The sequence below is a fragment of the Aythya marila genome (genome assembly GCF_965140915.1).
Source record: "Aythya marila genome assembly, chromosome: 1".
NCBI lineage: Eukaryota > Metazoa > Chordata > Aves > Anseriformes > Anatidae > Aythya > Aythya marila.
Window position 1 is genome coordinate 96,403,210 of NC_139042.1, and position 27,081 is coordinate 96,430,290.

At 40.1% G+C, this 27,081-nt stretch overlaps 2 protein-coding genes across 3 annotated transcripts in view; one reads left to right on the forward strand and one right to left on the reverse strand.

Annotated features, from left to right (window-relative positions):
- Nucleotides 1–47: 47 nt before the first annotated feature.
- Nucleotides 48–7,419, forward strand: DONSON (DNA replication fork stabilization factor DONSON). 2 transcript variants are annotated; one of them, XM_082780163.1, is made up of 10 exons: nucleotides 48–438; nucleotides 685–765; nucleotides 1,911–2,114; nucleotides 2,386–2,525; nucleotides 2,816–2,994; nucleotides 3,081–3,204; nucleotides 3,316–3,414; nucleotides 3,960–4,158; nucleotides 4,469–4,684; nucleotides 4,981–7,419. In XM_082780163.1, exons 1-10 carry the CDS (start codon nucleotides 172–174, stop codon nucleotides 5,116–5,118), a joined length of 1,647 nt encoding a protein of 548 aa, XP_082636289.1. In that variant the 5' UTR covers nucleotides 48–171; the 3' UTR covers nucleotides 5,119–7,419. The 2 variants fall into 2 exon arrangements, with proteins under 2 accessions (XP_082636289.1, XP_082636288.1); XM_082780162.1 differs by having other exon boundaries at nucleotides 2,347–2,525; nucleotides 4,981–7,418.
- Nucleotides 7,420–8,336: 917 nt separating this feature from the next.
- The window catches only part of SON (SON DNA and RNA binding protein), a 36,725-nt gene continuing 17,980 nt past the window's right edge, over nucleotides 8,337–27,081 (reverse strand). The window contains exons 7-12 of the mRNA XM_082780812.1: nucleotides 23,351–23,461; nucleotides 22,826–22,942; nucleotides 15,153–15,300; nucleotides 10,908–10,976; nucleotides 10,710–10,825; nucleotides 8,337–10,232 (exon numbers count right to left, since the gene is read on the reverse strand). Of these exons, the coding sequence (XP_082636938.1) occupies nucleotides 10,074–10,232; nucleotides 10,710–10,825; nucleotides 10,908–10,976; nucleotides 15,153–15,300; nucleotides 22,826–22,942; nucleotides 23,351–23,461 (720 nt within the window). The 3' untranslated portion in view covers nucleotides 8,337–10,073. The remainder of the gene's footprint in view (nucleotides 10,233–10,709; nucleotides 10,826–10,907; nucleotides 10,977–15,152; nucleotides 15,301–22,825; nucleotides 22,943–23,350; nucleotides 23,462–27,081) is intronic.

A 27,081-nucleotide genomic window follows, 5' to 3' on the forward strand; every position in this document is an offset into this window, starting at 1 on the left:
CTTTTTCCCGGCGGGTGGGCAGCGACCCTCCAAGCCCTCCCCCCCACCCCTCAGCGCCCCCCCACAAGGGGCCGGACAAAATGGCGGCCGCCGCCTTTCCCCCTCAGCGCCGCCCCGGGGCGGAGCTCGCCCCTCTGCGCGCCAAGCCGCGACAGCGGCTCCCGCCGGGCCATGGCCGCCCCCGACCCCGCTCCCGCCGTGCCCGGCTACTCGCCGGGCTTCAAGAAGCCGCCGGCCACGCTGCGGCTCAAGCGCAAGCGGCCGCGGAGGAGCGAGCCCCAGGCCGAGCCGCAGCCCTGCGCCGAGGCTCCGCGGGTCCCCCCGGCGCCCGCCCGCCGCAACCCCTTCTCCAGCCTCGACAACGCGCCGCGGGGCCGGCAGCCGCCGCGGGAGCCGTGGCCGGAGGGGGGGCCCCCCTCGGCGGCGCCCTTCTGGCAGGTAGGGCCCGGGGGGGTCCCTCCGACCCCTCCGCCATCACCGAGACCTCACGGAGCCTGAGGGGAGACGGGGCTGAGCCCCGCGGGGGGGGCAGAGCCTGCGGATGGGGCGGCCTCGGGGATGGGTTCCCTCTAAACTGCTTTATAAACGTCCCTATGGCGTGTGTGTGCCTAGCGTTTGTCTGCAAAGCTCGTTTTTTAAAAATGTTACCTCAGTTCATGCGTCTTACGCTCTTTTTTCCTTCAGTTCTTGGAGTCTGCTTACGAAGATAAGCCCAGCAGGAACGCGGAGCGGCCTGAAGGAGCCAACGTCCTCACCTTAGCCAATGTACGAAGCTTCACGTAATGGCTCTGAAACAACTCCAGCTGTTTGTAATTCATGGATAGGCCTAATAAGCTATTTAACTTAGAACTGGTTCATCCTCACCTAAGATGTACTAACATGTCAGTGTTCAAGCTGATTCCTTAAATTGCCTTGAAGTTTACCTCAAGGTGACATTGTTTTAAAAGCCAGCTTTCTTCCTGACACTGTCACTGTTGTAGCTGACAGAGGTTGCTCTCTTCTTCCAGTTTGATTAGTCTAGTTACCGTAATCCCCCTCTTTCTTAGGTTTTAGTTTTGTTGAGGTAAGGATGTTCTTAAGCAGCTGCAGAAGGGGAACATGCACTGCTTTGCCAGGCTCGTAGGAAAGAGAATACCTGAAAAACAGTCCTTGAAAGAGTTTTGAGCAGATGAACTTAAGTTTCTGAATCTATAAAATCATTAGCCATCAAGTTAACATAGCAGGATAGGAAAAATGACCTCTCAAAGAGAACAAGCTGCCCTGGAACTCTCCAGTACTTTTTTTTTTTTTTTCCTTTATCCTTTAGGAAGCAACTGACACTAACAATCACCAAGAGAGGACTAAATGAAAGGCTGTTGTTAGACTAAGCTTTTTTTTTTTTTTTTTTTTTTTAAATGACATTTGGAAAGACTGCTGTGAACAAAAACCATCATTTTTTGTAAACAATACAATGCAGTATTGCTGTTAGAATTTGGTTACTGATTTAATCAGTTGAATATAAACTGTCACTTTGGTTACCTTATGAAAAGTCAAACTATGTAGCTTGGAATCTAGAAAATCTTTCTCAAAAACTACTTTTGAATACGTATGGGCCCTTAATCTAGTGCAAATACTTCCTTGAGATCAACGTGAGCTAGGTACACTTTTGCTCTTACACTGAACTGGACAGAAACTTCCAGGAAATGACAGGTTTGCCATGTGTTTTTAAAGGCTACTGAATTTCAGATGTTACATGTAATAGCTGCAGTCTTGTCTAGTCCACAATCTGGTCTGCTTGTCAGGAGAGGTGTATTAAATCAACCTGGGAAGAAACCTAACCATATGAAAATACAAATAGCTAGTTACATGTATCTTTTTTATTATTATTTTTATGTTCCTTGGGTTAACTGATGCTATTTTTGTTTTGTAAGGACCTTCACTTACCTGCTCTTACACCTGATGTTCCCACCTCACCAAGGCATGAATTTCCTGCAGACTGGAGTATTAAAACACGACTTCTCTTTATGTCTTCTCAACCTTTTACCTGGGCAGAGCATTTAAAAGCACAAGAGGAAGCTCAAGGATTTGCTCAGCATTGTAGAGCAGCAGAAACAAACTTGCCACAGAGCGTACAGGTAATAATACTTCAGAGGGAGCTTGAAGCTCCAGCTTTATAAAGGAGAACGTACCTTTGCATGTTTCATTCATGTGCTGGCAGTGAAGGTTGGTTGCATTTTGTATTGATCTTATTTGCATTAAGAGTAAGGTTCATTTAGACTACTCATCTAATTGTGTTTGTACCCCAAAATATAACTGTTGTCTTAAGTAAAGTTCTGCTGTCCTCATGAACTTCTTTTTGTAATCTAGGAACCAAAACTGTCAACAGAACTGCGTTGTGCCTTTCAGCAAAGTCTCGTGTACTGGCTTCACCCATCGCTGCCCTGGCTGCAGCTGTTCCCTCGTATTGGAGCAGACAGGAAAATAGCTGGAAAGGCCTGCCCGTGGTCACAGGACGAAGCCTTGCAGCAAGCGCTAATGAGCGAATGGTACGTGGAACCACAGAATTCCCATGTTTAGTAAGATTAAGACATTGAGATTTGAAGTTCTCTTCATGCTTTTGGTTGGTGGCTTGTTTGTTTTTGTTTGTTTGTTTTTGCTTCAGCTAGAATGCTCATTATTTTGAGGACCAGGTTAAGGAAATACACTTAAGTCCAAAGCTACCTTCTGGTGTTAAATGCCCCTCTCCACCCACAGTTGCTGATTTGGATAGAATTCTCTAAATCCTGTTAGCAGGTTGTCTTCGATGCTTCATTTGTTGTTTGGTTCTAATTTGCAGGTCTGTCAGCTTTACCTCTCTGTACAACCTGCTCAAAGCCAAGCTGTGTCCCTACTTCTACGTATGCACCTACCAGTTCACCGTCCTGTTCCGTGCAGCTGGTCTTGCAGGGAGCGATGTTATCACAGCCGTGATTTCTCCCACAACCAGAGGCTTAAGGGAGGCCATGAGAAACGAAGGTAAGGTGAAACCACTCCTTACTGATAAATCGCAGTGGTTGTGCGTTACAAAACCAGTCATTGCTCCCCTTCCTCCTCTGTTCAAGGCATAGAGTTTTCCTTACCTTTGGTAGAAGAAAGTAGAACCAGAAAACAGAAAAACTCTGAAGTGAATTTGGAAGCAGAAGCTGCTAAAAGCCCTGAAGTGAGCAGAAGCCCTGAGGACGGAGAGTAAGTCTTATCAAATGCTAGAATTCAAAGGCGCTTCTAGACTCCTGCACATTCCATTTGGAAAAGGTTCACAGAAAGTATTGCTCCTAAAACTGATTCTGTGTTTCTCAGGGAACCTGCTACAAGTGATGATGATGAAAGTTTCTCTTGGCTTGAGGAGATGGGAGTCCGAGATAAGGTTAAAAAACAAGATGCTATCTCTATTAAACTGTATCCTTTCTTTGCATATCGCAGTGTATTGCTTGGGAAAACCCAGCGGGAATTCTTGTGGTATAGATTTAAGTTTTATAAAAGAGAAATCTTGTCTCAGCTTCCTGAGGCTGCCTCACACCAATGCATCGTAAGTGGGGACAATCGGGACTCCCTTCAAAAGCAGAATCCTTATTTAAAGTGAAATGCTTATTTTTTGTTTGCTTTGAGGAGAAATTCATAGTAAAACTAGGAGTTGCTAACTTCAGAGATATTTACTAAATATGTTTGGCCAGCTGTTTAGACATCGGACCTGAAAATACTTCGTATCTCACAGCTTTAATAATGAAATCAGAAGTCAGGTTTGAGATACTGCTTAATATTTCAGTAAGAAATCTAAGTGTAAGGGTTGGCTTTTGTTGTTTTTATTTTGTTTGTTTTAATGATTTGATTGGTTGAAGGAGTAGGGAGAGCAGAAGCATTTCTTGACCTGCCCTGCTCTGATTCCTGGGTCCGTTGATGCTTTTCACCTGCTGATGTTTTTCCTTGGACTCCAATCAATTCAGTCAGAAGGAGAAGCATGAAGTGCAGGTGGATCACAAGCCCGAATCCCTCGCGTTGGTGAAAGGCACAAACACCTTCACTTTACTGAACTTCCTGATAAACTGCAAGAGCCTCGTGGCTGTGGCAGGCCCGCAGGCAGGGCTTCCACCAACTTTGTTGTCCCCCATTGCTTTCCGAGGCGGAACAATGCAAACGCTCAAAGTAAGTAACGCCGCAGCCCCTATTTCCCAGTAATGAAGTAGAAGAGAAGTACTTCACTCAGAAGTAGATCACTGTTTTTGTATAGTCACTGTATTTCCTTCAGGTACAACAGAGTAAATTCTGTTGCTGTAGCCTGAGTCAGCATTTTGACTGCCGTGATACTTGTATGTATGTATTGAGCTCTAAGTTGACAACAGTTAAAAACATTCTGAGCTTGTAACAGGGCTGTGGCACTGCAGTATTAAGGTAAATGAAAATTCGGACTTGATTTGGTGTGTCAAAAACTAATCCTCTGTGCTTTTGTCTTCAGGCTCGAAGCATCAATGCGAAAGCCAGGGTTCGCCTGGCATATGAAGATGTCTTCAGCTTGGAGGTCATCGGCCCCGTCATGCCGCACTCCCTCCATTCGCTGACCATGCTGCTGAAGGCCGCGCAGAGAGGAGCGTTCTCTGCAGTGCTCTACACCCATGAGCCAACAGCTGTGTTTAACACTAGCCTTGATAACGCAAGCACTGCCCCGAATAAGGTAAGCAAACTAGGAGAGGCCATCTTTCCTGTCAGGAATACTGTCAGGAATAGCATCTTTATTACAAACCAGAGCGTGCTGAGTGACACAAGACTCTTCCTAAATACATAGGGCTATGCCCCACTGCTTGTGATCACCCCCGGCAGTCCCTGTGGCTTGTTCTTCCCTCAGAAATGGCATCGTCAAAAAACTAGCTTTTAGGGCAAGTTCCCCAGAGGTACATAAATAAACACTTAAACCTACAGGCGTTTCAAACTGTTATGTTTACACGTTTCTCTTCTCCCGAACTTCTTCAGGAAACCATATGCAAAGACCTTCCTAAGTGTGGACTGCATTCTAAAACTCTGGATCAGCTGAGCCAGCTGCCAACGCTGGGAAAATCTTCCATCCGATTTCTGGAAATGAAGGACTACGCATATACCTGGAAGTCCTAGGTACACGTCACTTCAGGTTCGGAATCAAGATCAGGAAGCTCTCTGGGGTGCAGTTGCTGTAGTGCGTTCAGGTCCACACAGGCAGCACCTACGCGGCACTAGGAGGGACGTAACCTAGGCAAATGTCACAGCCAATGTTGCACATCACCCACCATAAAACACTTGGAAGGGCTTTCAAAGGAAATTAAGGAAAAGGCTTTGGACATCTCCTTTTGTATTTTAGAAAGCTTTTTTAAAATAAAATTTTATAAAAACAGTTCTCGTGTGGTCTGAATTGAGGCTGGAAGGCCTCTTCTTTTCATGTGCATTCCCTTGTGAAATAGGGAGCTGCTCCTCTGTGCAGTAACCCATAACCCACTCCTGCAGGGTGGGATTCTCAGCATACACCTTCCTTCTGACACTGCTTAAAGCACCTTGCCAGGAGCACAATAGCTAAACCTCAATAATGTTGCACCTCCTGGTTTAAGAGTAACCTCTGAACTCCAGAAGACTAAAGTCAAATGGACACAGAGTTCCAGCTGAGTCTGATTAAAAGGCTAGGACTGCTGGCAAAACCGTCCAGTATTCCCAAATCTACTTATCTTGAAATAAGACCCTTTTAACAGGCAGTTTGTATAATGTAACATGAATCAGATCGAGTTGGAGAAACAACGCAGTTACGCAGAGAAAACGAGAGGCAGTACGATGCTGCTGTGACTGCAGAATATTGTCCTGCTTGTGCACTCAAAGCAAAATTTCTAATTCTACTGCTATTTTGCAAAGAAAAAGCAATGCTTGTGGTCATGCTACTCTCATCTTTACCCCAGCGGAGTCCTGTTCACCTCAATGCCACATTTCTGGAGCAGTGACATTAGACTTGGGGAAACTGGAGTCTGTCAGCAAATGGCTGCAGACTGAGGTGTGATGAAACCTTGCCCTCCCCCAAGTTATTTTGTAGCTACACCACTTGAGTACAGCATGTATACAGTTATACTTGAATAGTTTATGCTTACATTGTTGCTTTACAGTAACTACCGTGATGCTAATAGTCTAATGGCCAAGACATCTGGAAAGCTAGATAAAGCTGGATAAAGGTCTCTATATTGTGATGGAAAAATGCAGCTTAGAATATTAAACGATAACTCTTAAAAAACACAGTTTTGGTGGTGTTCATGTAGCACAATCTGACTCAAGGAGAAACGTAAAGACCAGTCGAAGTACATTACTGCTTCATATCAAATACCAGTAGTGAAAAACCGAGTGTTGGTGGCATCACAGGGAGTACCAGAAGACCTCATTTCTGAAGTTGCTGCTGTGTTAGCGCTGTCACCTGCAGTCACGTTAAGAAAACAGTTACTTCAACGCCTTTTTAATCTTCTTCCTCTCCATTAGCTCTGCTGCAGGGCCCTGCAGTTTGCTGTAAACCAACTTTTTAGCCCAGCTCATCATCCACAGCAGCTTGTGTACAAAACAAGTCAGTGAACATAATACAGTAAAACCCTGCTGTAGCTGCCTTTATGGGAAAACACTTGTAATTACTCAAGCTGGTAACGATTTCAGTATTGCAGACTTCAGATTATCTGCTTCTAGGAAACGCTACAGTTACTGGTAATTGCAGTTGGTATTTTCACATCCAGCATGTCAGACTTCCGGAGATAAACCAACAGCAATTAATAGCTGGCAGTTATTAAATTCTACTCATTCCAGTATGAATTTGGGTTTGTTAAATAACAATCACATTCTAGGCTCTCAGAGAGAGAAATGTCGAAACATTTGCTAGTGGATACTTTTACCACTTGCTGTGCACCATTACCTGAAGCTGTGGCTCCTCCTTGTAATGCAAACTCCATTGGTTCTAAGTCAGCTCTGCCTCCAATCTCAGAAGCACGGTGCTGTTGCTTGTAACTCTGTGGTTAAGTGTGCTGCCCTTGAGGTGTGCTTGGCTCCCTTTAATTTTTCCTGTAAGAGCTACAGTGTTACACTGCCCAGGCTGCTGTTCTTCCACTCCAAGTATGTATTTTCAGTATGTATCAGCATTATTCCAACACTGTTTTTTTAATTACTATTTAACCCGTCCAAATGGGTGAATTTTCATTACAAGTGTGACTTGTTTGAGAGATCAAGGCTGCAGCAGTTGACGAAGACTTTAGACAGTTTTTGCTCTTCAAGAGACACTTTCAAATTTCCCAAGGCATAGGACCTTCACCTTCCTACCTCTCCAGCCCAACCTATTTAAAATTAGTAGACTGACAAGAATTTGTTCTGGTGGAAGCTCGCTACAAGTTCTCGGGCACCTGTTTCAAAATGCTCCTCACCCCAGGAAGGTCAGAAGCACTTTCAGTGAGATCACTCCTCAGGCAAGTTCCGCACCAAGAGGAAATCCAACAGGCAAACACTTCATGTCATCCCCTAGCAGGAGTCACAGGCTGGTCACCCCTGAGACAGCCAAAGCGCTGCATAAATAAACAGGTCCCGAGAGAGTGTTTCCTAGTTGGTCTTTTTAATATACGACTACTTGTCTATTCCTGCATGCGAAGGACACTCAAAGCAAATTTACAAGCTTAACAGAAGCACATCTCTGCACTAGCTTTAAATTCATATATCATTCTAAACAGGAACGGAACTAAAACAGAAACCTCAAAGTCAAGAAGTGTCGTAATTAAGGTACTACACACCTTAATTTCTTTTAAAGTCTTCCTGAAAAATCAAAGGTTAAATCTACATACAGTACCATGTCTTTAAGGCATGAAATCCAGAATTTGCCTAAACAGTTACTTTTTAAATGCTGTCTTCTATGGGACTGAATTCATCTGCTCCTTGTTGCTGTAAGATAACACGTATGTCTACATTGTACATGGAGAACACAGACCAAATAAGAACAGAATTAACAAGTACAAGAGGTTATGTTCCAGGTTTGATACTGAACAGCTGTGAAACCAGTGCTTACATGGACACCGTAAACCGAAGAGAACGACCAACATCGCTGATGTTCCAGCTGTATCAAAGCAGACATTTAACCAAAAGCCTTTTTAGGAGCTGCCTCCCACATCCTGAGTTAATTGCTTGGAGCCAGACATCAAAGAGCCAGACTTAGCTACGATGGCTACAACGCCCAGTTCTCCCACAGCAGGCCTTCCCGTTGCTGTACCATCCCTTTCAGCTTTTTAATACGCACCTTACAACTAGTTCAAGCAAATGAGGCAAGGAGATCTTCAAACAATTTTACACAGAGACTGAAGGTGAGAAGCCAAAGGGAAAAAAACTTTAATTAGAGACAACTACGTCCACAAAAAACTTAGGCATTTCTAGAGTGCTTTGATAGACTAATAAGGAGTTTTATTTCTTGGGTGTGTGGTAGAGAACCCAGTACCTTTTCTCTGCTGTATGCAAAATGAGACATTGGTACTTGTTCATTTAGGGCAAAGAAAGAGACCTCATTCAGTAACAGTTGAGAGAATACACACAAATAACTTACTTTGTGGAAGAAGAGCTACTAGTAATTCTTCACCTCCAAGATCCTACTGCCATCGCAAAGGTCATTCATTCACTTTAGGCCTGAGCACAGTCTTACTGCGTACAAATATATTTTGTTCCTGTCCCCGTTGAAGCTCTGGTCAGTAGATGTAATGCACAAAGACCTCAAAGACTTTTCGGAAGTAAGCACCTGCACCACTACAATCCATACAGAAGTCCTGGCAGTCTGTTCGTAACACAGACACATCTGGCAAAACGTGTACAATGCCCTTGCCAATTCAAAGTGCACATAGCTAAAGAACTAATACTTCTTAAATTAAGAGGGGAAAAAAAATAAAAGGAGAAGCCTTCTACCTCCTTTCCCTTATCAAACTGCCAAAACTCTGGATCAGGTTGTCTCCTTGAGGGCAGAGTACCGTTACGGAAAATGTCAGCCCAAGGACGTAATTTGGTAAGAGTCTAAAGCAACTGAACATGACTAAAGAGATTCCGCAGCCCTAACAGCTGCCGCTACTCCTCGTAAAGGGCAATTTTATACTGTGCGTTTCTTCACAAAGCTCTTTTGGCATCGATTTTAATTACTGTTTACTGACCAGTGATTAAGATTATGAACTTGTGCTGCTTTATTGACCAAGTTGGGTACAACAATTTAAGCATCATTCTATCCCCTCCCTCCCCCCAATCCAGTTGTAGATTTGTTAGACTTTAAAATTCACATTAACCACAAATCCATACAATCAACATCAGGCAGTGTGTTAATTTTGTTTGGAATAGACAACTCCGTTATCTCCCTTCTCAGAACATGCAGGGAGAGTCGCTTTGAAATCGCCAGGTCTCATCGGTTTCCATTGCTGGACTTTCTGCCATACCTTTTTTCAGCAAGTCTTTTGCCTAATCACGTGTGTCCTAGAGTATGGGCTGCATGGCCAGTTGCAGTGCACCACTGAGTTGAACCCCCAACCAAAACTCCAAGAGAAGCCGCAGCGTTAATTAACACTGTACAACAGGGCTACCACTGCTTGCGTTCTCACAGGGGTAACAGTACTGGCCCAGTATCTGTCCAGCAGTACACGCCAGCCTTGACTAGACTAAGGTAAGCTGCGTGGCCTTTTACCAGCTGTAGGCAAAAGTGCGAGAGTAGCTTTACCGAGACCAGGGAAAACTGCAGCATCGTACAAAACAGTATGAAAGTGTTAACATTCCATATTGAAGAGAAATTGCATGAGTTTTAAAACAAGGGTTTAGATTACTGATGCCTCCAGAGTCTGTCGTCTGATTTAGTCATTTAAGAAATAATTACATCACTAATGTAAACAATATAAACATACCAAAAACTAAGTATGATTTAAATACATTTTGATGGTACAAAAGAAAAACCTGAAGGTGTCTGTACAAGTTTTTACAACGTGGGAATTGCCAATGTATTTACAACATGACAGGGCAAATACCATTTTTGTGCAGAGTAAAATTATCTGAAATAATGTCAATATAAAAAACAATATCTAGCGGTGTGAGGCACTCCTAAACATGGTGGTATTAACCATGCTTTCCTTTGGTACAAGTCCCATCGCTTGGAGAGCCGCAGTTGCTGCTGTGGCTTTAGCATGCTTCTTATTAAGGCTGGCAAAAGTAGGCCTATATTCATTTCCATTGACTCTCACCTGTTTGAGAGAGAGGGAAAAGAGATGTGTTAGCAAGAGCCTCTTTGTTTCCCTTTCAGGGGCAGACAGAATTCCTTTCTAGTCTGTGAGCGTAATCATTTCCAAATGGTAATTATTAATAGAAGATAATCACATGAGAAAACAAAGACCACATTCTAAGATCAGACAGAAATAACTAAGCCTTGCTCACTATCTAAAACATCAAGACTTAAAACAACATCTGCAAATAAGAAGCGAGACTGTGACTCCACACAAGTGAATCATTTTACTAACAAGTGGAACGAGATCAGAGTTTCTCGATGGATTTACAATTTTACGTGCTTAAGAGATCTGACTTGGCCTTTACAGAAACTGGACTGAAAGTTTAGCACTGAGACATTGCCCAGCACGCACCAGCCTGGAATACACAAATACAAAGAAATTTAATACCACCTTTTAATAGAGTAACGAACAGCAAGCAAGGATATTCAAACGTACCTTGAAGATGAAGTGTTTGCGATGATCAGGCCCACTATCATCCACCAACACAAACTCAGGTGGTGACCATCTTCTTTTGTTACAGATCTCCATCAATGCAGAAACTGGATGTTTACCTTAAGGATAAAATAATGTGAAATTGCAGTGCTGCTACCAGAGCAATCATTTTGAATGAGTTTTTCAAGATAAGATTCTCACCTGAAAGATCCTTCATCACAATGTAATGTCCAGATCTCTTTTGTGCCTTCTCTCCCACAGCAACAAGCCCTAGAAAAAACATGATCAAGTTTATATTTATGATTCTCACCTTACAGTTTCTGTATTCTCCTAAGGAAAGCATTAACACACAGCAGTGGAGACAAAAACATGGTGACATCGTATGACTGTCTTCCCAGAAGTCTTTCAAACTTCCCTTTCATCCAGCACTTTCTTTTTATCTCCATACTACAGACAACGTCCTTCTCAAGTGCTCCCGTAAGATTCTTAGCAAGCAAACTAGTAGAAACTTTTGAGCAGTCTTAAGCAAGTCAGGAAACATCTGGTTTTCTGCACCCTCTTTGGAGAAACACTGAATGAGAGAAACTTCAAACCGTTTTCTCATTCACTATTTTTACCACTGTTGTGCAACCTAAAAGCCATCCACTACCTTAACAGTTTGCCCTTAACATGCCAAGCATGTGAAGTACATCAATTGACCAGTATCAAACGTACCTAGTATGTCCTTTTACTGTATCAAATAATAGTGTCCTTATAACATGTGCTCTCTTTATTTAGGAGTATTCAAATTTATTTATTTTTTAACAGACAAGTTCAGAGCCCAGTTAGTGATTTCAATTGCATCTGAATATAAAATAGCAGAAAAGCATGCAACTGGGCCCAAAGGTAATAAACAGAGCACAAGTTTCAGTGGAAGCCACTGTGAAACGTAACAGCAGAACACTTTCCTTTTTAAAATCTTCAAGAGTAAAGGATAAAATATAACAATCGTCAAAAATGTACCAAATATCAATAACCACACCATACTCATGAAAAGACTCACGTTTCCTTCAATTCAGTTTGCCCTTACCTTAAGTAGCTGCAAATGAACAAAGTATCTGCCTGGTGGTTCAGAATTTCTCTGACTTCAATCCTTCAACGGTACTTTGTTTCTTACCTCAATTTTTGTTTCTGTTCCTTGCTTTGGTGAATAAAGACAGGGAGATACTGCATTTGTTTCCAGTTTCCTCCTGTTCCTTCAGCTTATTTTTGTTGGCTTTTTGTTTTTGCTTTAAAAGAAAAGTCTCCCCTCCTTACTAGATTTTCATCCTAATATTCATGCAGCTCTTAAATATGGACTTTTCAAGTAGCATTAAATCCCCATAGATATCAAAATGAAAATTGTATTTTTTTGTTGTTTTTCATTAAAGAAGTTTATATCCAAAATAACCAAAGAGTTCCTCCGAACAAACAATTCTTACATCACTCGTGCATTAATACTGTGTCTCCCTCACTCTGAGTCCCTGGCACTCATCTTCCACACCTTGTCCCTGGCTGCTCAAGAGGGATTCTCAGAAAAGCTGCGACAGACTTTGATTAGCTCTGCTTTTCACTCAGAACTGGTGGAGCAAGTGTCTTTGTACAGAGACCAACAGCAGTGTTCAAGAAGGTTTTTAATTTCAATTCTGCCAGAGGACCACAGATCTGAACCACTATCCAAGAAAGCAGGGTCTAATGGAAACCTATGACACAGGCAGACAACTTTTTGGTTCATGTCTTAGTGAAGCTTACTGAACATCTCTTCTGTAAACTGCTTGTTCCTGTATTTAGAAGTAGTATTTTATTTTGTGAATAAGTTCTAAAAATGTGAAGGTTTCTGTGTTTTTGTTTTCTTTTGGTTGTGTTTTTTTTCTTAATGACTGACAGACCCCATTTTAAGACCTCAGCCTGATTTTCAGTGATATACACGTGCTGAACGTTTTTTCTCTAAGCCTTCACTTCAACGGTCTTTAAACCTCCACAAAGAACTTAAGAAAGTTTGACTTTTTTATACGTTTAAGCATTCAAGAACACTTGCGTATGAAGAAGCTTTTCAGCTACGTTTCTTGAATGTATCACCACTGCTCAATTCCTTCCTTGTAATGCGTGAAGCATTGCTTCTTCATAATGCAAGTTGTCACCTTATAAATATATTTCTTAATTTTGAGCCAGGCGTATTCTTTATCAACACAGAACAGATTTTTGTGAGAATAATAGAAGATTCAGTATGATAATAACCAAATATAAAAAATAGGTAAAAATAAAGCAAAACCCATCCATCACTAAGCTTATCAGTATTTAAAGATGAATCCATCAAGTGCTAGGAGTTGATGTCTTTTAGCTCCACCTAATTTCTTCCTCATGTAATTGGGAAATAAGCTGTATGAAGGAGAGACAGCAAACTATCTGTGACAGCATGCCCAGCTCAAAGAGGACCTTATCCTGGCTTTGAACTTTGGGCTTGATCCTTGAAATTTCAATTTTAAATTCTGCAAGTGTTAAGGAAATTTGTATCTGGAACCATGTGGAAGATCCTGGGGCACACTTTTAGAACCAGAAATTTGAGCTGTAATGAAAGTGTGCATCCCAAGAATTATTTTTATCAGTAGAAGGGTTCACAGGATGCGCAGCAATAGCTTCCTCTTTCCTACGATGTGAGAAGAAGCAAGCAATATAATGTACAGAGACAACTCTTCCCTCCTCACCACAAAAAGCCACCACTATGTAACGCAGGCTGCTTAAGAACAATCCTCAAATTTCTGGTTTCAATTTCTTCCCTCTGACTGATAAATAATCAAGCTAAATTGAAGGAACTCTTACCAGCGGTGAGAACTCTACAACACAGCATCTACAAAGACCACAGTAAATGAGTAACAGGAACAAAGAGAACATTTTTCGAAGAATTTCCTGACAGTAACTGTCACCAGAGTATCTTTTTTTTTTTTCCCCCTTTAAATGGAAAAGTTGCACAGAAGACAAACAACTGAAAAGCAAGCTTTGTCACTGTTTGTGTTAAACCAAGATGTCTGTATTATTGTGTTCTGTATTTTGAGACTGTTGCACTTCTCGGTTGTAAAACGGTACTATGCTACTAGGTCTTCAGAATTCAGAAAGCAATGGATATTTTCCTAGCTTGGGCAAGATTTCTCATGTTTTCCCTTAATATCCAAATTGTATAAATTAACACTTTAATGAGTTTGATCAACTGAGCAGTACTGAACTGTCTCTGTACTTAGAACTAACAGCATCTCTGCAAACAAGCTTCACATTTCCAGTTACATGCTTTGTTTTCTTCTTTAATTATGAGCATTGACAGAAGTTAGAAATAATTTTATAATTAAAAATATTTTATGCTTTAATTTTAGATGTTATCTATATAACATAATAAAAATCCCCACTCTGGGGTGCAATTTGTTTTTTTATTTTATTTTTAATATTGAAGAGGCTAGCAAATAAGAATGCTTTCCTGCAGTCAGTGCTAAGTTGTTTACTTTGATAACATGCATATTAGAATAATTAAATGATAAATCTTAACTGCTACAATTCTGTATCTTTTTACGTACAATGTTCAAAATTTGAATAGGTATTTCAGATGGAAAGTTTTCATCAACATCTCCTCTGAACACTGAAGTCTTGCTGAATATGCTGGCAAGATGGCCAACTGTATAAGTCATGCTGCCACTTTAGGCAGCCTGTAAGTAAAAAGTTTGTTCTCTTGAATCAAATGAGACCAGTGCAACAGTTTTGTACCTGCGGCCATGGACTTTATGAAGGGGAAAGGATGCTAAGACAACATTTGAAAGCAAGCAGGGAAACATCACTGCAGTTGAGGAGAGGTGGCTGTCACAGGATCAGGCTAGGAAATGGAGAAGCAGGTATATCAGATGGCTAAGAAAGCAAACCATCCGTTTGGAAGACCTAAAAATCAGCATGACACTCCATTCACGTCAGGACTTCAGCTGAAAGGCAGCCGTAACTCAGCTCTGCAGCTCCCAGCTCTGTCCTTCACCACAATTTAAAGTTAAGCAGTCCTTACATCCTGTCCCATTCCTGCTTCAGCCACTTTCTCCAGACCAAGCGCAGTGTTTTTTCCACAACTCATTTCCCTGTCTTGCCTTTTCCAAACATTCAACTGAGGCATATCCCTCGTTTAAGAGCTAAGAAACCCTTTTTAAAGTAGAAGGTGATAGTCAGGGGAAGCTGGACGAAGAAGAACACTTCTGGAAGTGTTCCCAGGCTTAAGGACAGGACCTATAAAATTAATCCAGGCCTTGAAACACTAGTATCAAGATCACCTACATCACCCTTTTCATTTTCTCCGTGGAAGTGAACCTAGAAAAAAGCTTACTACTTCAAAAATTACTTTGCCTATCTTCAAAATATGCGTAAGAAGTTTATACTGCCATACAACATTTAAGAAGTGCTTACCTTTTCGATCGGTCTTAAAATCAACCATAATAGGTTCAACACTGCCTTCTTTGTTTTTTCCAAGCCCTTCTCCTTCTCTCCAGCCCATTTTTCTCATCAGTTGAGCTCCCATTCCTCCAGTTACAGGGGCTGCTCTTAAGAACTGATCCTATCCAGAAAAAGAAAAGTAAAACAAATCCTAAAGTTAGGACTGGGATTTTAAAACTTAAGTGGGAGCTTCCAAAAATGTTCCTAACAACCTTTCACAGACTCAATTCAGAAAAATACACCTTAGCTTTATTACAGCCGTATAAACCAGAATTCACGCAGACACACAATACACAAATCAATATTGCCAAAAAAGAACAACTTAAGAAAATCCTAGCACAATCCAAAAGTGGCAAGTGACCCATTTCCGACGTACGAACTTAACAAAATGATAACCGTTCAGTTTTAAACACACTACTCTGGTTCCAATGCGTCTCTTCGCATCTCGTGAATGGAGGCAGTGTTAACTGTTTAACTGGCAACAGTTGTGCCAAGTGTACCTATTTATTGAACAAAATACAAGCACATTTAGTAATGACATTCAAATCGTGTTTACGCGTACTTTAAACATAAAAAGTTTCCCCATTTTATTACACGGCAGTTGCACATTCAAGTTCTACACTGAAAATCCACATGAAACAGATACAGGCTTTTCTTTTCTCTCTTTTTTTAAAGGAAAAAAAGGCGCTTAGCCACACAGTTTAGCAGCAGTAGTCGTCACATTCTTTCAAATCATCATTAACACAATAGCTGTTAACTGTCGAAAGCTTATAAACAGAAATTTTAAAAATCTGTTTTGATGTAAAGAACTTTAAAAACTCCTTAAATGTTTACGTACCTAGGCCTCGATGGCCGCAGTGTTGTGAATAGTAGGGCTGGCATTGACCGTGGCAAGAAGGCAGCTACAAGGATTTGACCCTGAAACAAGTTTCCATATAGAGGGGTGAAAGTTCACAGGTTATTCTGTGAACTATCATCTCTCTTCTGCCCCACCCACTGACCCAAGTAAGTAAGTCAATCATTTCCATCACGGCAAAAAATTGCTTGTCTTAAAATATACAAGTTTACACACTGGCACTGATAAGTCCATCAGTTATTTCTCATAGTAGGTTAGAGGATACAATGCCTAGTAGTTTTGTAGAAATTTTACTTACTATCAAAGCAAATTTGTAGAACCTTTTTTTGTTGTTGTTTTTCTCCTCCTGAATTTTGAGTTGTGCTTGCAAAAGTAAGCATTTCCGAGATTTGGAGAAAGACTGGCAACAGTTCCTTGGTTCCAATTTGGAAGTAAATAAAACCAGAAGTCTTACTTTTGCAGAGACCAAGGATCACGGATTTTTAAGGGGATTAACTTTTCAACATTTGCAACTGATGCACGCCAATAACGCATGTGTGTAATCCCCGCTATTCACGGTGTTAAGAAGATTAAAAAAAAAAAAAATCCTGAAGGTTGTGGTAAGACTTCTCCAAATATTTACCTATTAACCAGTGAAGGAAATACCTATCAGTCATGCAACTGGATGCTGCATTTACTCACAGGGCGCTCTGATGGAAGAGCAGAGAGGTTAAACCCACCTCTCCAGTTTCACTTTTGTTTGGACTGGTGCAGATCATGCAGTGTGTGTGTGCAGAGACAATCACTTCCTCCATACAGACTGCCTCGATCTAGACACCTAGAATGGCTTTTACTTACTTCCATTTTCATTCTCCCCTCTCTTTTCCAGGAACCTCTCATAAGAAAAGGGCAACCATGCCGAGAATGATACAAACCCCAGTCAATGTCACCCTGGGTTCCGATTCCTCTTTAGTACCTGCTTTGCAATGATAGAATTTTCAATGTAAGCATCTGTTTCATTATCACCAGCGTGTATTCAGTTCACAAGTGAAAGAGTGACATTTCTTGACGAGGTCATTTTACTGTGACACAGCTTTCTAAGCACACCTGCAAACGTACCAATTTGAGGGTCGGGGTAATGTATAAAGAAAAAGGGAAACAGTCAAGGTAGTGATATTCCAAGTTGAAAATTAAAGCCCTGAGCTCCTATACAATAATTATCAGAGCCTGAATAAATTCCAGATACTGGAAATAAGGAGGTTTAAATTCCAAAATGCAGTTTATTAAAGAAAAAAATCAAAATAAAAAGGCAAAACCACATCTGTTCTAGTATATGGATTCACAATCCTATGTGATAACTTGGGTAGTTTGTGCTTTTTCTTTTTAAATATTGTGCTGATTTTTTAACATGCACAGCATAAGCAAGACAACAAGGACTTAGAAATGATTAAGTTTTGTTTCATTACAGAACAGTTGTACTTGGGCATCACACTAAAATGCTAAACCAAGTAAGCCTAGCACCAATACGAAGAGAGCTGGAAGACGCCTACTTTGATTCAGATTATTAATGAAGCAAAGAAGGACGGCAGTAGGGAAAAATATTCTTCAAAAAAAATTTTAAGTAAGAAAACAAATACAAAACACTAACGTTGCCTGTAAAATTATGTTCTATGTGCCTCTTTTCTTTCTTGTAATTCAATACAAACAAATGTACTCCATGCTTTAATGGAGTATAAGTAAAAATTAGTGCTATGCTTCTCATGATATTTAAAAATTTAAAATATTAGAAATGATAACAAGAGTAAGGAAGCAAGATATAAGCATCTTTTCAGTTTTAAAAATGGTAAAAGGCTTCTTCTGTCCCACAAAGTGCTTAACAGCCAGGTACCCCTGCAGATCTGGTCCGTATCAAATTGAATAGTATTGAATACAACTAACCTCAGGTTTCTAAGTACTTGGTTTCTGTTGTCAGAATGAATTATTTAGAAAATAACTATAATATTTCTTTCTTTAATCCCAAATTGAGTAAAGCAGTACAAAAATTTGATGCCATCTTTCCTCTTGATCTCTGAATTCCATGAAGTCAGCCAATTAAAGCACATTTCCACTCTGCCAGCAGATGGAGACAACTAACATGCCAAATTCTCGTGTCACTAACTTTTCTTTAAAAAGCAGGCTACACAGTAAAACCTGATCAGTTAGGAGCTGTTTTTTTTTTCCCCCCAGTAATTTTAACTAAAAATTATTCCCCTTTTTTTAGGCACTTTAGGGCAACAAATTAGGAGAGAAGGGGAGAAATCAGCATCACTTATCAAAAATAAACTACAAATGCCAAAATTAGCATGTATGGGGCTTTAACAAAAAAAAAAAAAAAATCACACTTGAAAGATCATTTTGCTGCTTTTTGCTTAAAGACAATGTGAACTACACAGTCACCATTCTTTTACTGCAACAGCTATCTTTAGGGAAAAAAAAAAAGATAATATACGGGATTAAATAAAACTATAAAATAGCAGCTGCAGTTTCCAAAATATTATTTGAGAGGTTTTGAAGCACATTATCAACGGACGTTCTTTGAAAATACCTGTTCCTTCTCACAAAGCTGATGTGGCATTAAAGCCCAGGTTCTGTCAGAAGGCAGGTTTCTCTCTTTTGAGCAATGCTTTATTAAGGAAAGCACAACAAAGCCTTCAAGGCCAGCAGTTAGTTCCAGCTGTAGCTCAACAGGCTGTCTCCAGATTACTTTAAGAATGACTTCCAAGAACTTATGAGTGAAGTATTTTTCGTGAAACTTGCAAAGCAACCGAGTTTTCCATTATACAACCTGAGGCACTTTTAGCTGAAGCCACATTCTTTCCCCAGTACGAGAGGGGGAGCATCTTTCCAAAGGATCCCATCAAATGCCTTACAAAAACTACGCTCACAATCAGCTTCAGGATTTCTGTTCACAGCTTTTGCAGACAATCAATCGAAACCAAGCTGAGGATAGTTGAAAAAAACATCTTGAGGACTGAGCAGAAGCCAGCCTGGTATAACCAATCAATATAACATGGCTGATTTGCCTTGACACCTGGCTTTCATTTCCAAATAAAGCTCCTTGTGTGACACATACGGCAGTAAGAATACCGGTATTTTGACAACTTGCTAAAAGGTCAGCTTGGCAAGAGACATACCAGTCCTTGTACAAGTAATAATCACAAGACTTACTTTTACCTCTATCATTAGCATTTTATTCATCTACTACGGCTAGATTATGAAGAATGGAAGAAAAGATCCAATTTTTCAGAACTTATTACACAAAAAACAGCATTTTAGAGGCCACTGTAAAATTGCTTGTCATGCTTTAGCACAATGAAATGAAACAAACCCCAAGCATTACTCTGTGCATGTAAAATGTTGCAAAAACCTTGTTTTGGAGAGCAAGTTCAGGCCGTTGAATTAAGATGGTAAATCCAGAATCAAGTGGTGACTGTGCTAAAAGTCTGATTAAGCAGAGCTCAAAACAATTTGCTTGGAAAAAAATCTGACTGCTTCCACTGATTTGACATTTATTCAATCAGCACTGTGTATTTGTGAGAAGAAATAAAAAAAGAAGCAACCTCCAGAACGAGTCCTATTTGTGAACTGATTACACCAGTGATGATAAACTGAAACAGAAACCACTTTTCAGAAGAAAACGATATTATTGTTCGTAATTGTTGTAACCATAAAGAAGCCTAACAACATTATCATTCCTCTACGAATACTGCTCAGAACCCTACGCATAAACATCATGAATTAGTGTATTACTTTAAAAAAACACACCTTACTCCTAATTGGTATGTCACTCATTCAAATGTGTCACGGAACTGTTTCAGTAGCTAAGTCCCTCAAAACTTGGTTGAGATAAAACTGAAATTCCGAACATATTTTGGTGTGAGTACATATTACCTCTCCAGAGTCATTTTTAACGTTTAAAAAACAAAAAATGGCAAGCTGAAATCCAGGAAATGCAAAGTGACAAAAGCACTTATCACACAAGTTCTCTAAGTACCTTAGATTTTCTCCCCTCCTGGCACTGCTGTTCTGTTTCGTTACAGCTACCTGGTTTGGTCATTACCTCTGTCGAGTACAATGTCTGTGCATGTCAGATGTTCTGTTTACCGATGTTCTCTTCACCTGATCACCAAATACCTAGCTGACACTGCCTCTGTTTCTGCTAACCAGTACACATCCACAAGTCCTCTTATGGCACGTGCTCTCTTATGGAAATCTCCTATGAAATCCTAATCGCCTGGAGTAAACTCCATCGTTAGTCAGAAAATTGCAGTAATTTACACATGCCACATATCCCAAAAAGTCCCATAGCCCTACTAGTAGATGAAAATTACAAATATATCTTTTAATGTCAAAAATATGTCCTTTTGTTTTGTCCTAAGAAAAGAAAAGTAAGTACAATTCTGATTTCAAGCACTGCATCGCGTAATTAACAGGAACTATGTTACAACTTCATGTGCCTAAATAAAACGTAACCTGTACTTTGCATTTCATGGTCGGTTCGTATTCGTGTCACTGAGAAAGATAACATGCATTCAGAACTCATTATCCCTAATTCTTTTTTTTTTTTTTCCCTCCTGTGAAGTCGTATGGATACGACTCCACATTAAGTTCATCAAACCTGAGTTTTGGGAAGGCTTTCATGGGCCCCACCGTTCCTAAAACCAGGAAGACACTTGGTTAGCCCTAACGCATTTTGCAGAGGGCGCATGACTGTAACTACTTGTCATCCTATGAGTCTGATGGCAATGTGTGTGCGAACATGAACCTGGAAAGAGCAAAAGAAGTCAAGCTGAGGAATGCTGAGCAGGAAAGAGGACTGCGTCCTTCTTATTATCTTCATAGAATGGCTTGGGTTGGAAGGGACCTCAAAGACCATCCGGTTCCAACCCCTGCCATGGGCAGGGACACCTCCCACCACACCAGGCTGCCCAAAGCCCCATCCAGCCTGGCCTTGAACACCTCCAGGGATGGGGCATCCACAGCTTCTCTGGGCAACCTGTGCCAGTGCCTCACCACCCTCTGAGTGAAGTGATCTTCACCCAACAACTCTTCTTCTTTACAGTAGCAGCCTCCATTCTGACAAACTACACGACGCTTGCCAAGGAGGATGCCTACCGTAAACCACTACATTTTTACAGCTATGGGAAAGACGTAAGAGCTTCTGCCAACTCACTCTTATTTCTAGGTTCAACAAAACATTCCAATAAGCTTCTGCTCCTCACAGCAGTTATGCCCACAAGCCAGACACCAGACTCTTCTCTCATTTTCTCCTTATAAAGCTTTCTTTCAGTCGGACGACAGAGTACAGTTAAAAGACCAAGAAAAAACACATGACTTCTCCACTTAATTTTCCTTAGCGGACATTCCTGTTACTGCAAGGCACAGAAGACCACCAGCACAGAACCTCAGGGAAGGAAAAGGGGATGAGAACGAGGCTTGGGAAAGAGATGATCTGAGATGCTTGCGTTCCTTTGCCTTGGGATTCCACTCAAGGTATGCAGAAAGGCAGAACCCTCAGGAAGCTTGCTGATCTCTTTCGCAAGCCTCTTGGAGAAAAAGCTCTCTTCTCCTCACCAACACACCTCCCTGCTGAGTGTGCTTTACATTTCTAAGTTCCTCTGCCAGGGACAATTATTGTAATCACAGCTGTTCTGTCACAATCTCACAAGTTGATAATTTTTAAAATAAAGACTATTATCTACACTTGGTATTCATACCAAGAGCCCAAGATTCTCATCTAGCAAGTTGGACCTCTGTGTTGCCTGGCTCTCTGTATTGCTTGGCTATACAAAGTGGAAAAACAAGTTAGTGAATCTTGACGAAAATATTTCTATTTTTAGGCTGCCATAATTCTAGACTTCTGTGTTCACAGTTTACACCAGGTTTTGTGGAAAATTCTAGCTATGCCTCAAGTCTAACCTACCAGTTTTGAGGTTTGCCTTAACACCAAATTCTGGAAGGATAAACAGATCCAGCATATACTCAACTACATTGCTTGTGAAAATAACCACCATAACTCATTCTTTTTCATCTGAAATACAGATATTGCTTGAATTCCTCAGTTCTACTTCTTGACAGAGAACCAGTTCAGCATTCGTTTTCAAAGATGAAGCATGACTTATTAAACTTATAAAACGCATGTATGTATGACGCATCACACCCCCAAAATAAGCCAGCAGTACTCTGTAGGAAGAGGTAACTATTGCACTGGAGGATAACGTTGAACTTATGAACCCAACTGCAACTCCTGTTTTAATACTCCCAATTTTTGACTCCCAGAAAACACTGGTGATACAAATAGAGGCAAAGCATTCATCAGACAGAACCAAGCCAAACAGAATGGCCGTTTGGGACTTGGCTTGCTGAAGGTGATGCCAAAGTATCAATGACTTCAATGACATCAGGATCAAACCTTGCCTGATCTGCTTCAATCCCGTAAAAGTAGTGATGGACCTACCACTGCAGCCATACCAGTATCGTGAATGTCATTTCAGTGTAAGTATGTATGAACTGACTCAAGTATCAGACGCACATCTTACTGCGGTACTCTAGACGTTCGACTGAAATGTCATGATCAACGTCTTAACGCACAACAAAATGAACACAGCAGCAGCAAGTAGTTAAATTGATCGAAGACAAAGATTTAACTCAGTCTCTTGTAGTTGACACATGCATTACCATAGGTTTTTAAAGCACATTTCTGGCATGTTCCGATACTTTCACTGATATTTAATATGTGATATTTAGACAAGTATGTCTGCATAACTTCTACCTTTCTAATCCATGCTTGAGGACCACTGTTGGTTAGCTCATCCGAAGACAGTATCTGTGCTCCTGTACTTCCCGTGAACTGGCCAGGTATGGAGTTTGATTGAGCCCAGGCATCAATCTACAAAACAAAAATCAATGTAAGACCAAAACAAAGACTTTGCACATTTTGTCACAACCATTTCCTATTGCTTCTCAATAGCTTTCATATGATTCTCCACTTGTGTTTAGTAGTATGTTCATTAACACTCATTTCTATGCAGAGACTTCAAAAAACTGAGTATCTTTTTATATCAACTCTAAAACCTGAACTCTGAGTCTAGCAAGTTTGTGGTTCAATATTAGCACTATAAAAGGCAAATTATTTTTTTATTTTTTTTTTTAAATATGTGCCCATAAGCTGAGCTTCCAAAAAATGTACCGAAGCTGTATATACATGTATGTACAAATAGGAAATGCAAGTGGTATGAAGAATAAACATTTACACTTTTTAACTTGATCAAAACACTGATGAAAAAGTGCAACATACCTGTTCCTGTGCGCGATTTAGCATGCACATGGCCTCTAAATCGAACGTGTTTTCATTAAGCCTTTTCTGAGCCAGTGCTCGATCATTCATGGCTGTAGTTATGTCCACACCCTAGGAAGAAAAAGACGTTTTTTAAAAATACGTCAAAAAATAGTAATATCCCATCTGATCTGGAAAAAGCTGTTGCAGAACAAATATCACAAGTACTACAGAGTTGTTTTACGCATCAAAGTTTTGGTTTGGCATATAAATAGGCAACGTAAAAAAAAAAAATAAATCCTGGGGCTACTTCTTATGTACATACACTGAGTTTTCCTAAACAAATAGAAAATCTGAAGTTAAACTGTAACACCCTGATAATTTAGTATGATCTGCCCATAAAAAAATATCTGAAGATTTATTTAAAAAATCTCTAAAGATTTATTTTCAGAGATCTGGTTTGGTCCCTGAAAGTTCTGTTTTTTAATACTTGGGTGTTAGAGTTCAATGGAATCTTATTAACCAACAGAATTAAACATAATTTTACCAAAAACAAAAAAAAAGGCCTTCATATAGAGCTGTTTACATGAGTACCCTATTAAGTCACACTAAAACTTCAAGCTATACTACAGCAAGAATCCCATGCATTCCATGAACTTGGCTTTAGTGCTTAATAAACAGCATTAAAAAAAAAAACTGCATAGAAGTGAAACCAGACTCGTAGTTCACAATACTGACTGTTTTGGAAAGGATTATTTATATCTGTGCTGCTAAACCAGAATAAAATTTAATGAAAAAAATCAAACAACCTCCCACATAACCAAAATCATCTGGGTAAAAATATGGAGCAAAGAAGATCAATTAAAATCTCTGCTCTGTGTGCACAGCAGCCAAGAAAAAAAAAAAAAAAAAAACATTTGGGTATGTTAGAACATAGATTATGGCTGGTATACAGCTCTTATGTAAGTACCTGTGCTTCAAATGCTATCTCCTTTATGGATTGAAGGGATAAAAACAACAATACCCAGAGACACGTGAAACTTAGTTGAACACATGCATGTGAAGGAGACTGAAAGTGTTGGAACTTTTTAAATCATGGAAGAAACCGAATAATCAAAACAGCAAATGGCACAGAGACAAAAATTAGGTGTTTTGTATTTGTTTTTTGTTGTTGTTGTTGTTGTTTGGTTTTGGTATTTTGTATTACAACAGACTTATCTAGTATTAGTCAGCATCTCACAACCTCAGCCTCTCGCATTATACTAGAATAAAGGGCCAGTGGAAAAAAACGAAACCAATTTAAAACTGACTCTGCTGAAAGAAGAATACAGCTAACCCAGAAAATCCCTGCCACAAGAGACACATCAAGAATTTAGTAAATCCTGAAATAACAGTAACAGGCAGACGAAAAAAGTCTACAATCACATGCAACATAGCAATTATTTTTGTATTCTGGCTATTAAATCTTAGTTTAAGATGGGGGAAGGTGATTTGTTGTTGTTGTTGTTGTTTTTTTTTTACAGCTCAGGTCAAAAAGTATTTCCTCCATGAGTATCATTCCCTATCATGTTGCTAAAGCATCTGGCATTGACCAAGACAGACTCAAAATCCCATGAAGTCCAAAGAGTCTATGAAACTGACTTCAATGTTTATGTATTGTCCCACATGACAAAAACACAGACTATAAACAAGGCATAAGAAGAATTCAAAGATTTTCTATCAATCACTCAACACGATACTTATGTCTGCAAAAGAACATTTGTTTGCATTATACACTGTCTTGTATTAACAAGTTCCCCCTTATACAGTTCAAATAATTCTTTAAAGTTTTGTTTGTGAAACTGGTTCAGGAGATAAATGAAAGTTATTCTACTCACCAAAAGCTTCAATCCAGCAATACACATAGGCATGCAAGTAGTCCACTGAAATCACATTGGGACCACTCACATACTTAAACATACATGTGTACTTTAGTGCTTTACCGGACTGGGGCCTATTAGTAGATACCCTGGTTAGTTAGAATTCCCATACACTTTCCCCACATGGTCAGTCACCATTTTGGAGACCAGCATGGCTTTGTATTATGTCAAGACACGCGATGGCAGCTTTGGATCTTGGAAAAAAAAATCTCTGCTTGAAGTATGAAAAGTTGTTATTATTTAGTCAAGTAAAACAGTTTCAAGTTCAGCATGCTATTCTCTGTCAGAGTTTTGCCTTTCCAATCCTGAGTTTTCATAACATTTTCCCCACACACACAAATACTGAATCAAGCAGGAAGAAGCTGACAACAAAGACGAGCATTTTGTGACACACTTTGTTAGTCCACTGATACACTAAATGCATTTCCTGCATTTTAGATCAAGAGGGCTTCTCTGCATAATAGTCACCACTGTATATTCCAAACTTAAATCCAACATTTTATCTCTGTACTTTCAAGCTTTCAAACATAACTTGTTCCTTCTACGTTTCCCTGGCATCTACACGCATGCCGATACTTCAGATTAATAGAGGCTTGACTTTCTTCCTCCATCTTGTACCACCACAAACAACTGTTTTAATGAAGTGTTAGGGTGTTAATGTAATCTGTAATATTTTAGCAGGGCCGTTTTAGGCTGCTTACAACCGTAACTAATCCTGTGACTTGAACAAAAAGATAATAAAACCAATTATATGTTCATTTTTAGTATCAACACAGACTTGAATCAGAATTGTGACAAGCACATACCAAAATTAGCAAGCAAGCAATATGAATGGAGGTAAATTGTATGTCAAACCTCCTGAAGATCGAAGCACGCTCCCTCACTACCCTTACTCCAGCAGCAAGGGAGCTTATCTGGCTTATTATGTTCAACAGAAGCAATCTCATCCACAAAGAGTCCCGTAACGTTTTAAAAAAAAGTAAGTCATAACATTAAGCAGAGAAGCACTCTGTTACCTTTCAAACTCCCTGGAGAAACGTACAGGGATCCTGCTCTTACAAGAATTTTCCTATAGTTCAAGATTAAGGACTGCCAAACACAATGGAATGGGTATGTTCTGCTGTCAGCTACTGACCCTCGAAATCACCCTTAACACAAACCACGTTAAGGTAAATGCAAATGAAAATATTTATTTACAAAATATATAAACAGACAAAATGGTTACAAGCATTTATAAGGATACACGTGACAGAAAGGTAAGCTATGTTGAATATATTTACTCCAATGCCATTTTTAAAGGCTTCTTATACATCATCAATACACAAACCATCAGTGCTTGTCTAGCCCCATTTGTCAAATGCCTCCTGTCTTTGGCAACCTGAATGTGGACATCTACACAGCTTGCCTGAACCAAGCTTATCATTAATTACTTGAAGACTTTTTACCACCTGGTAAAAACATGGCCAAGTATTAGCTTAAAACATTCCTACCCTATGGGCTTTTTTTTTTTAAAAAAAAATACATACACTTGTAACTGGGAACAATATTCTGTACAAACATTTCAGAGCATTTGGCTCAGTAGTGGTTCTTGACACAGACCAGACAGCAGTTAATATCTACACTGAGACAACAGCGAATTTCAGTGCCTGACCCTCAAACTCCGCCTTTGAGGTGTACAATAAAAGTGTCTGTTGAATGTGTTAAATTCACGGATTTTGGTGCTGTGAAAAACACAGAAGAAAATACCAACTGTGCTTTGGGAAGTGAATTGTACAATCTTAGAAAATCATTGAAAAACAAAATGCACCAAGGTGAAAAATGATTTAATCAGAA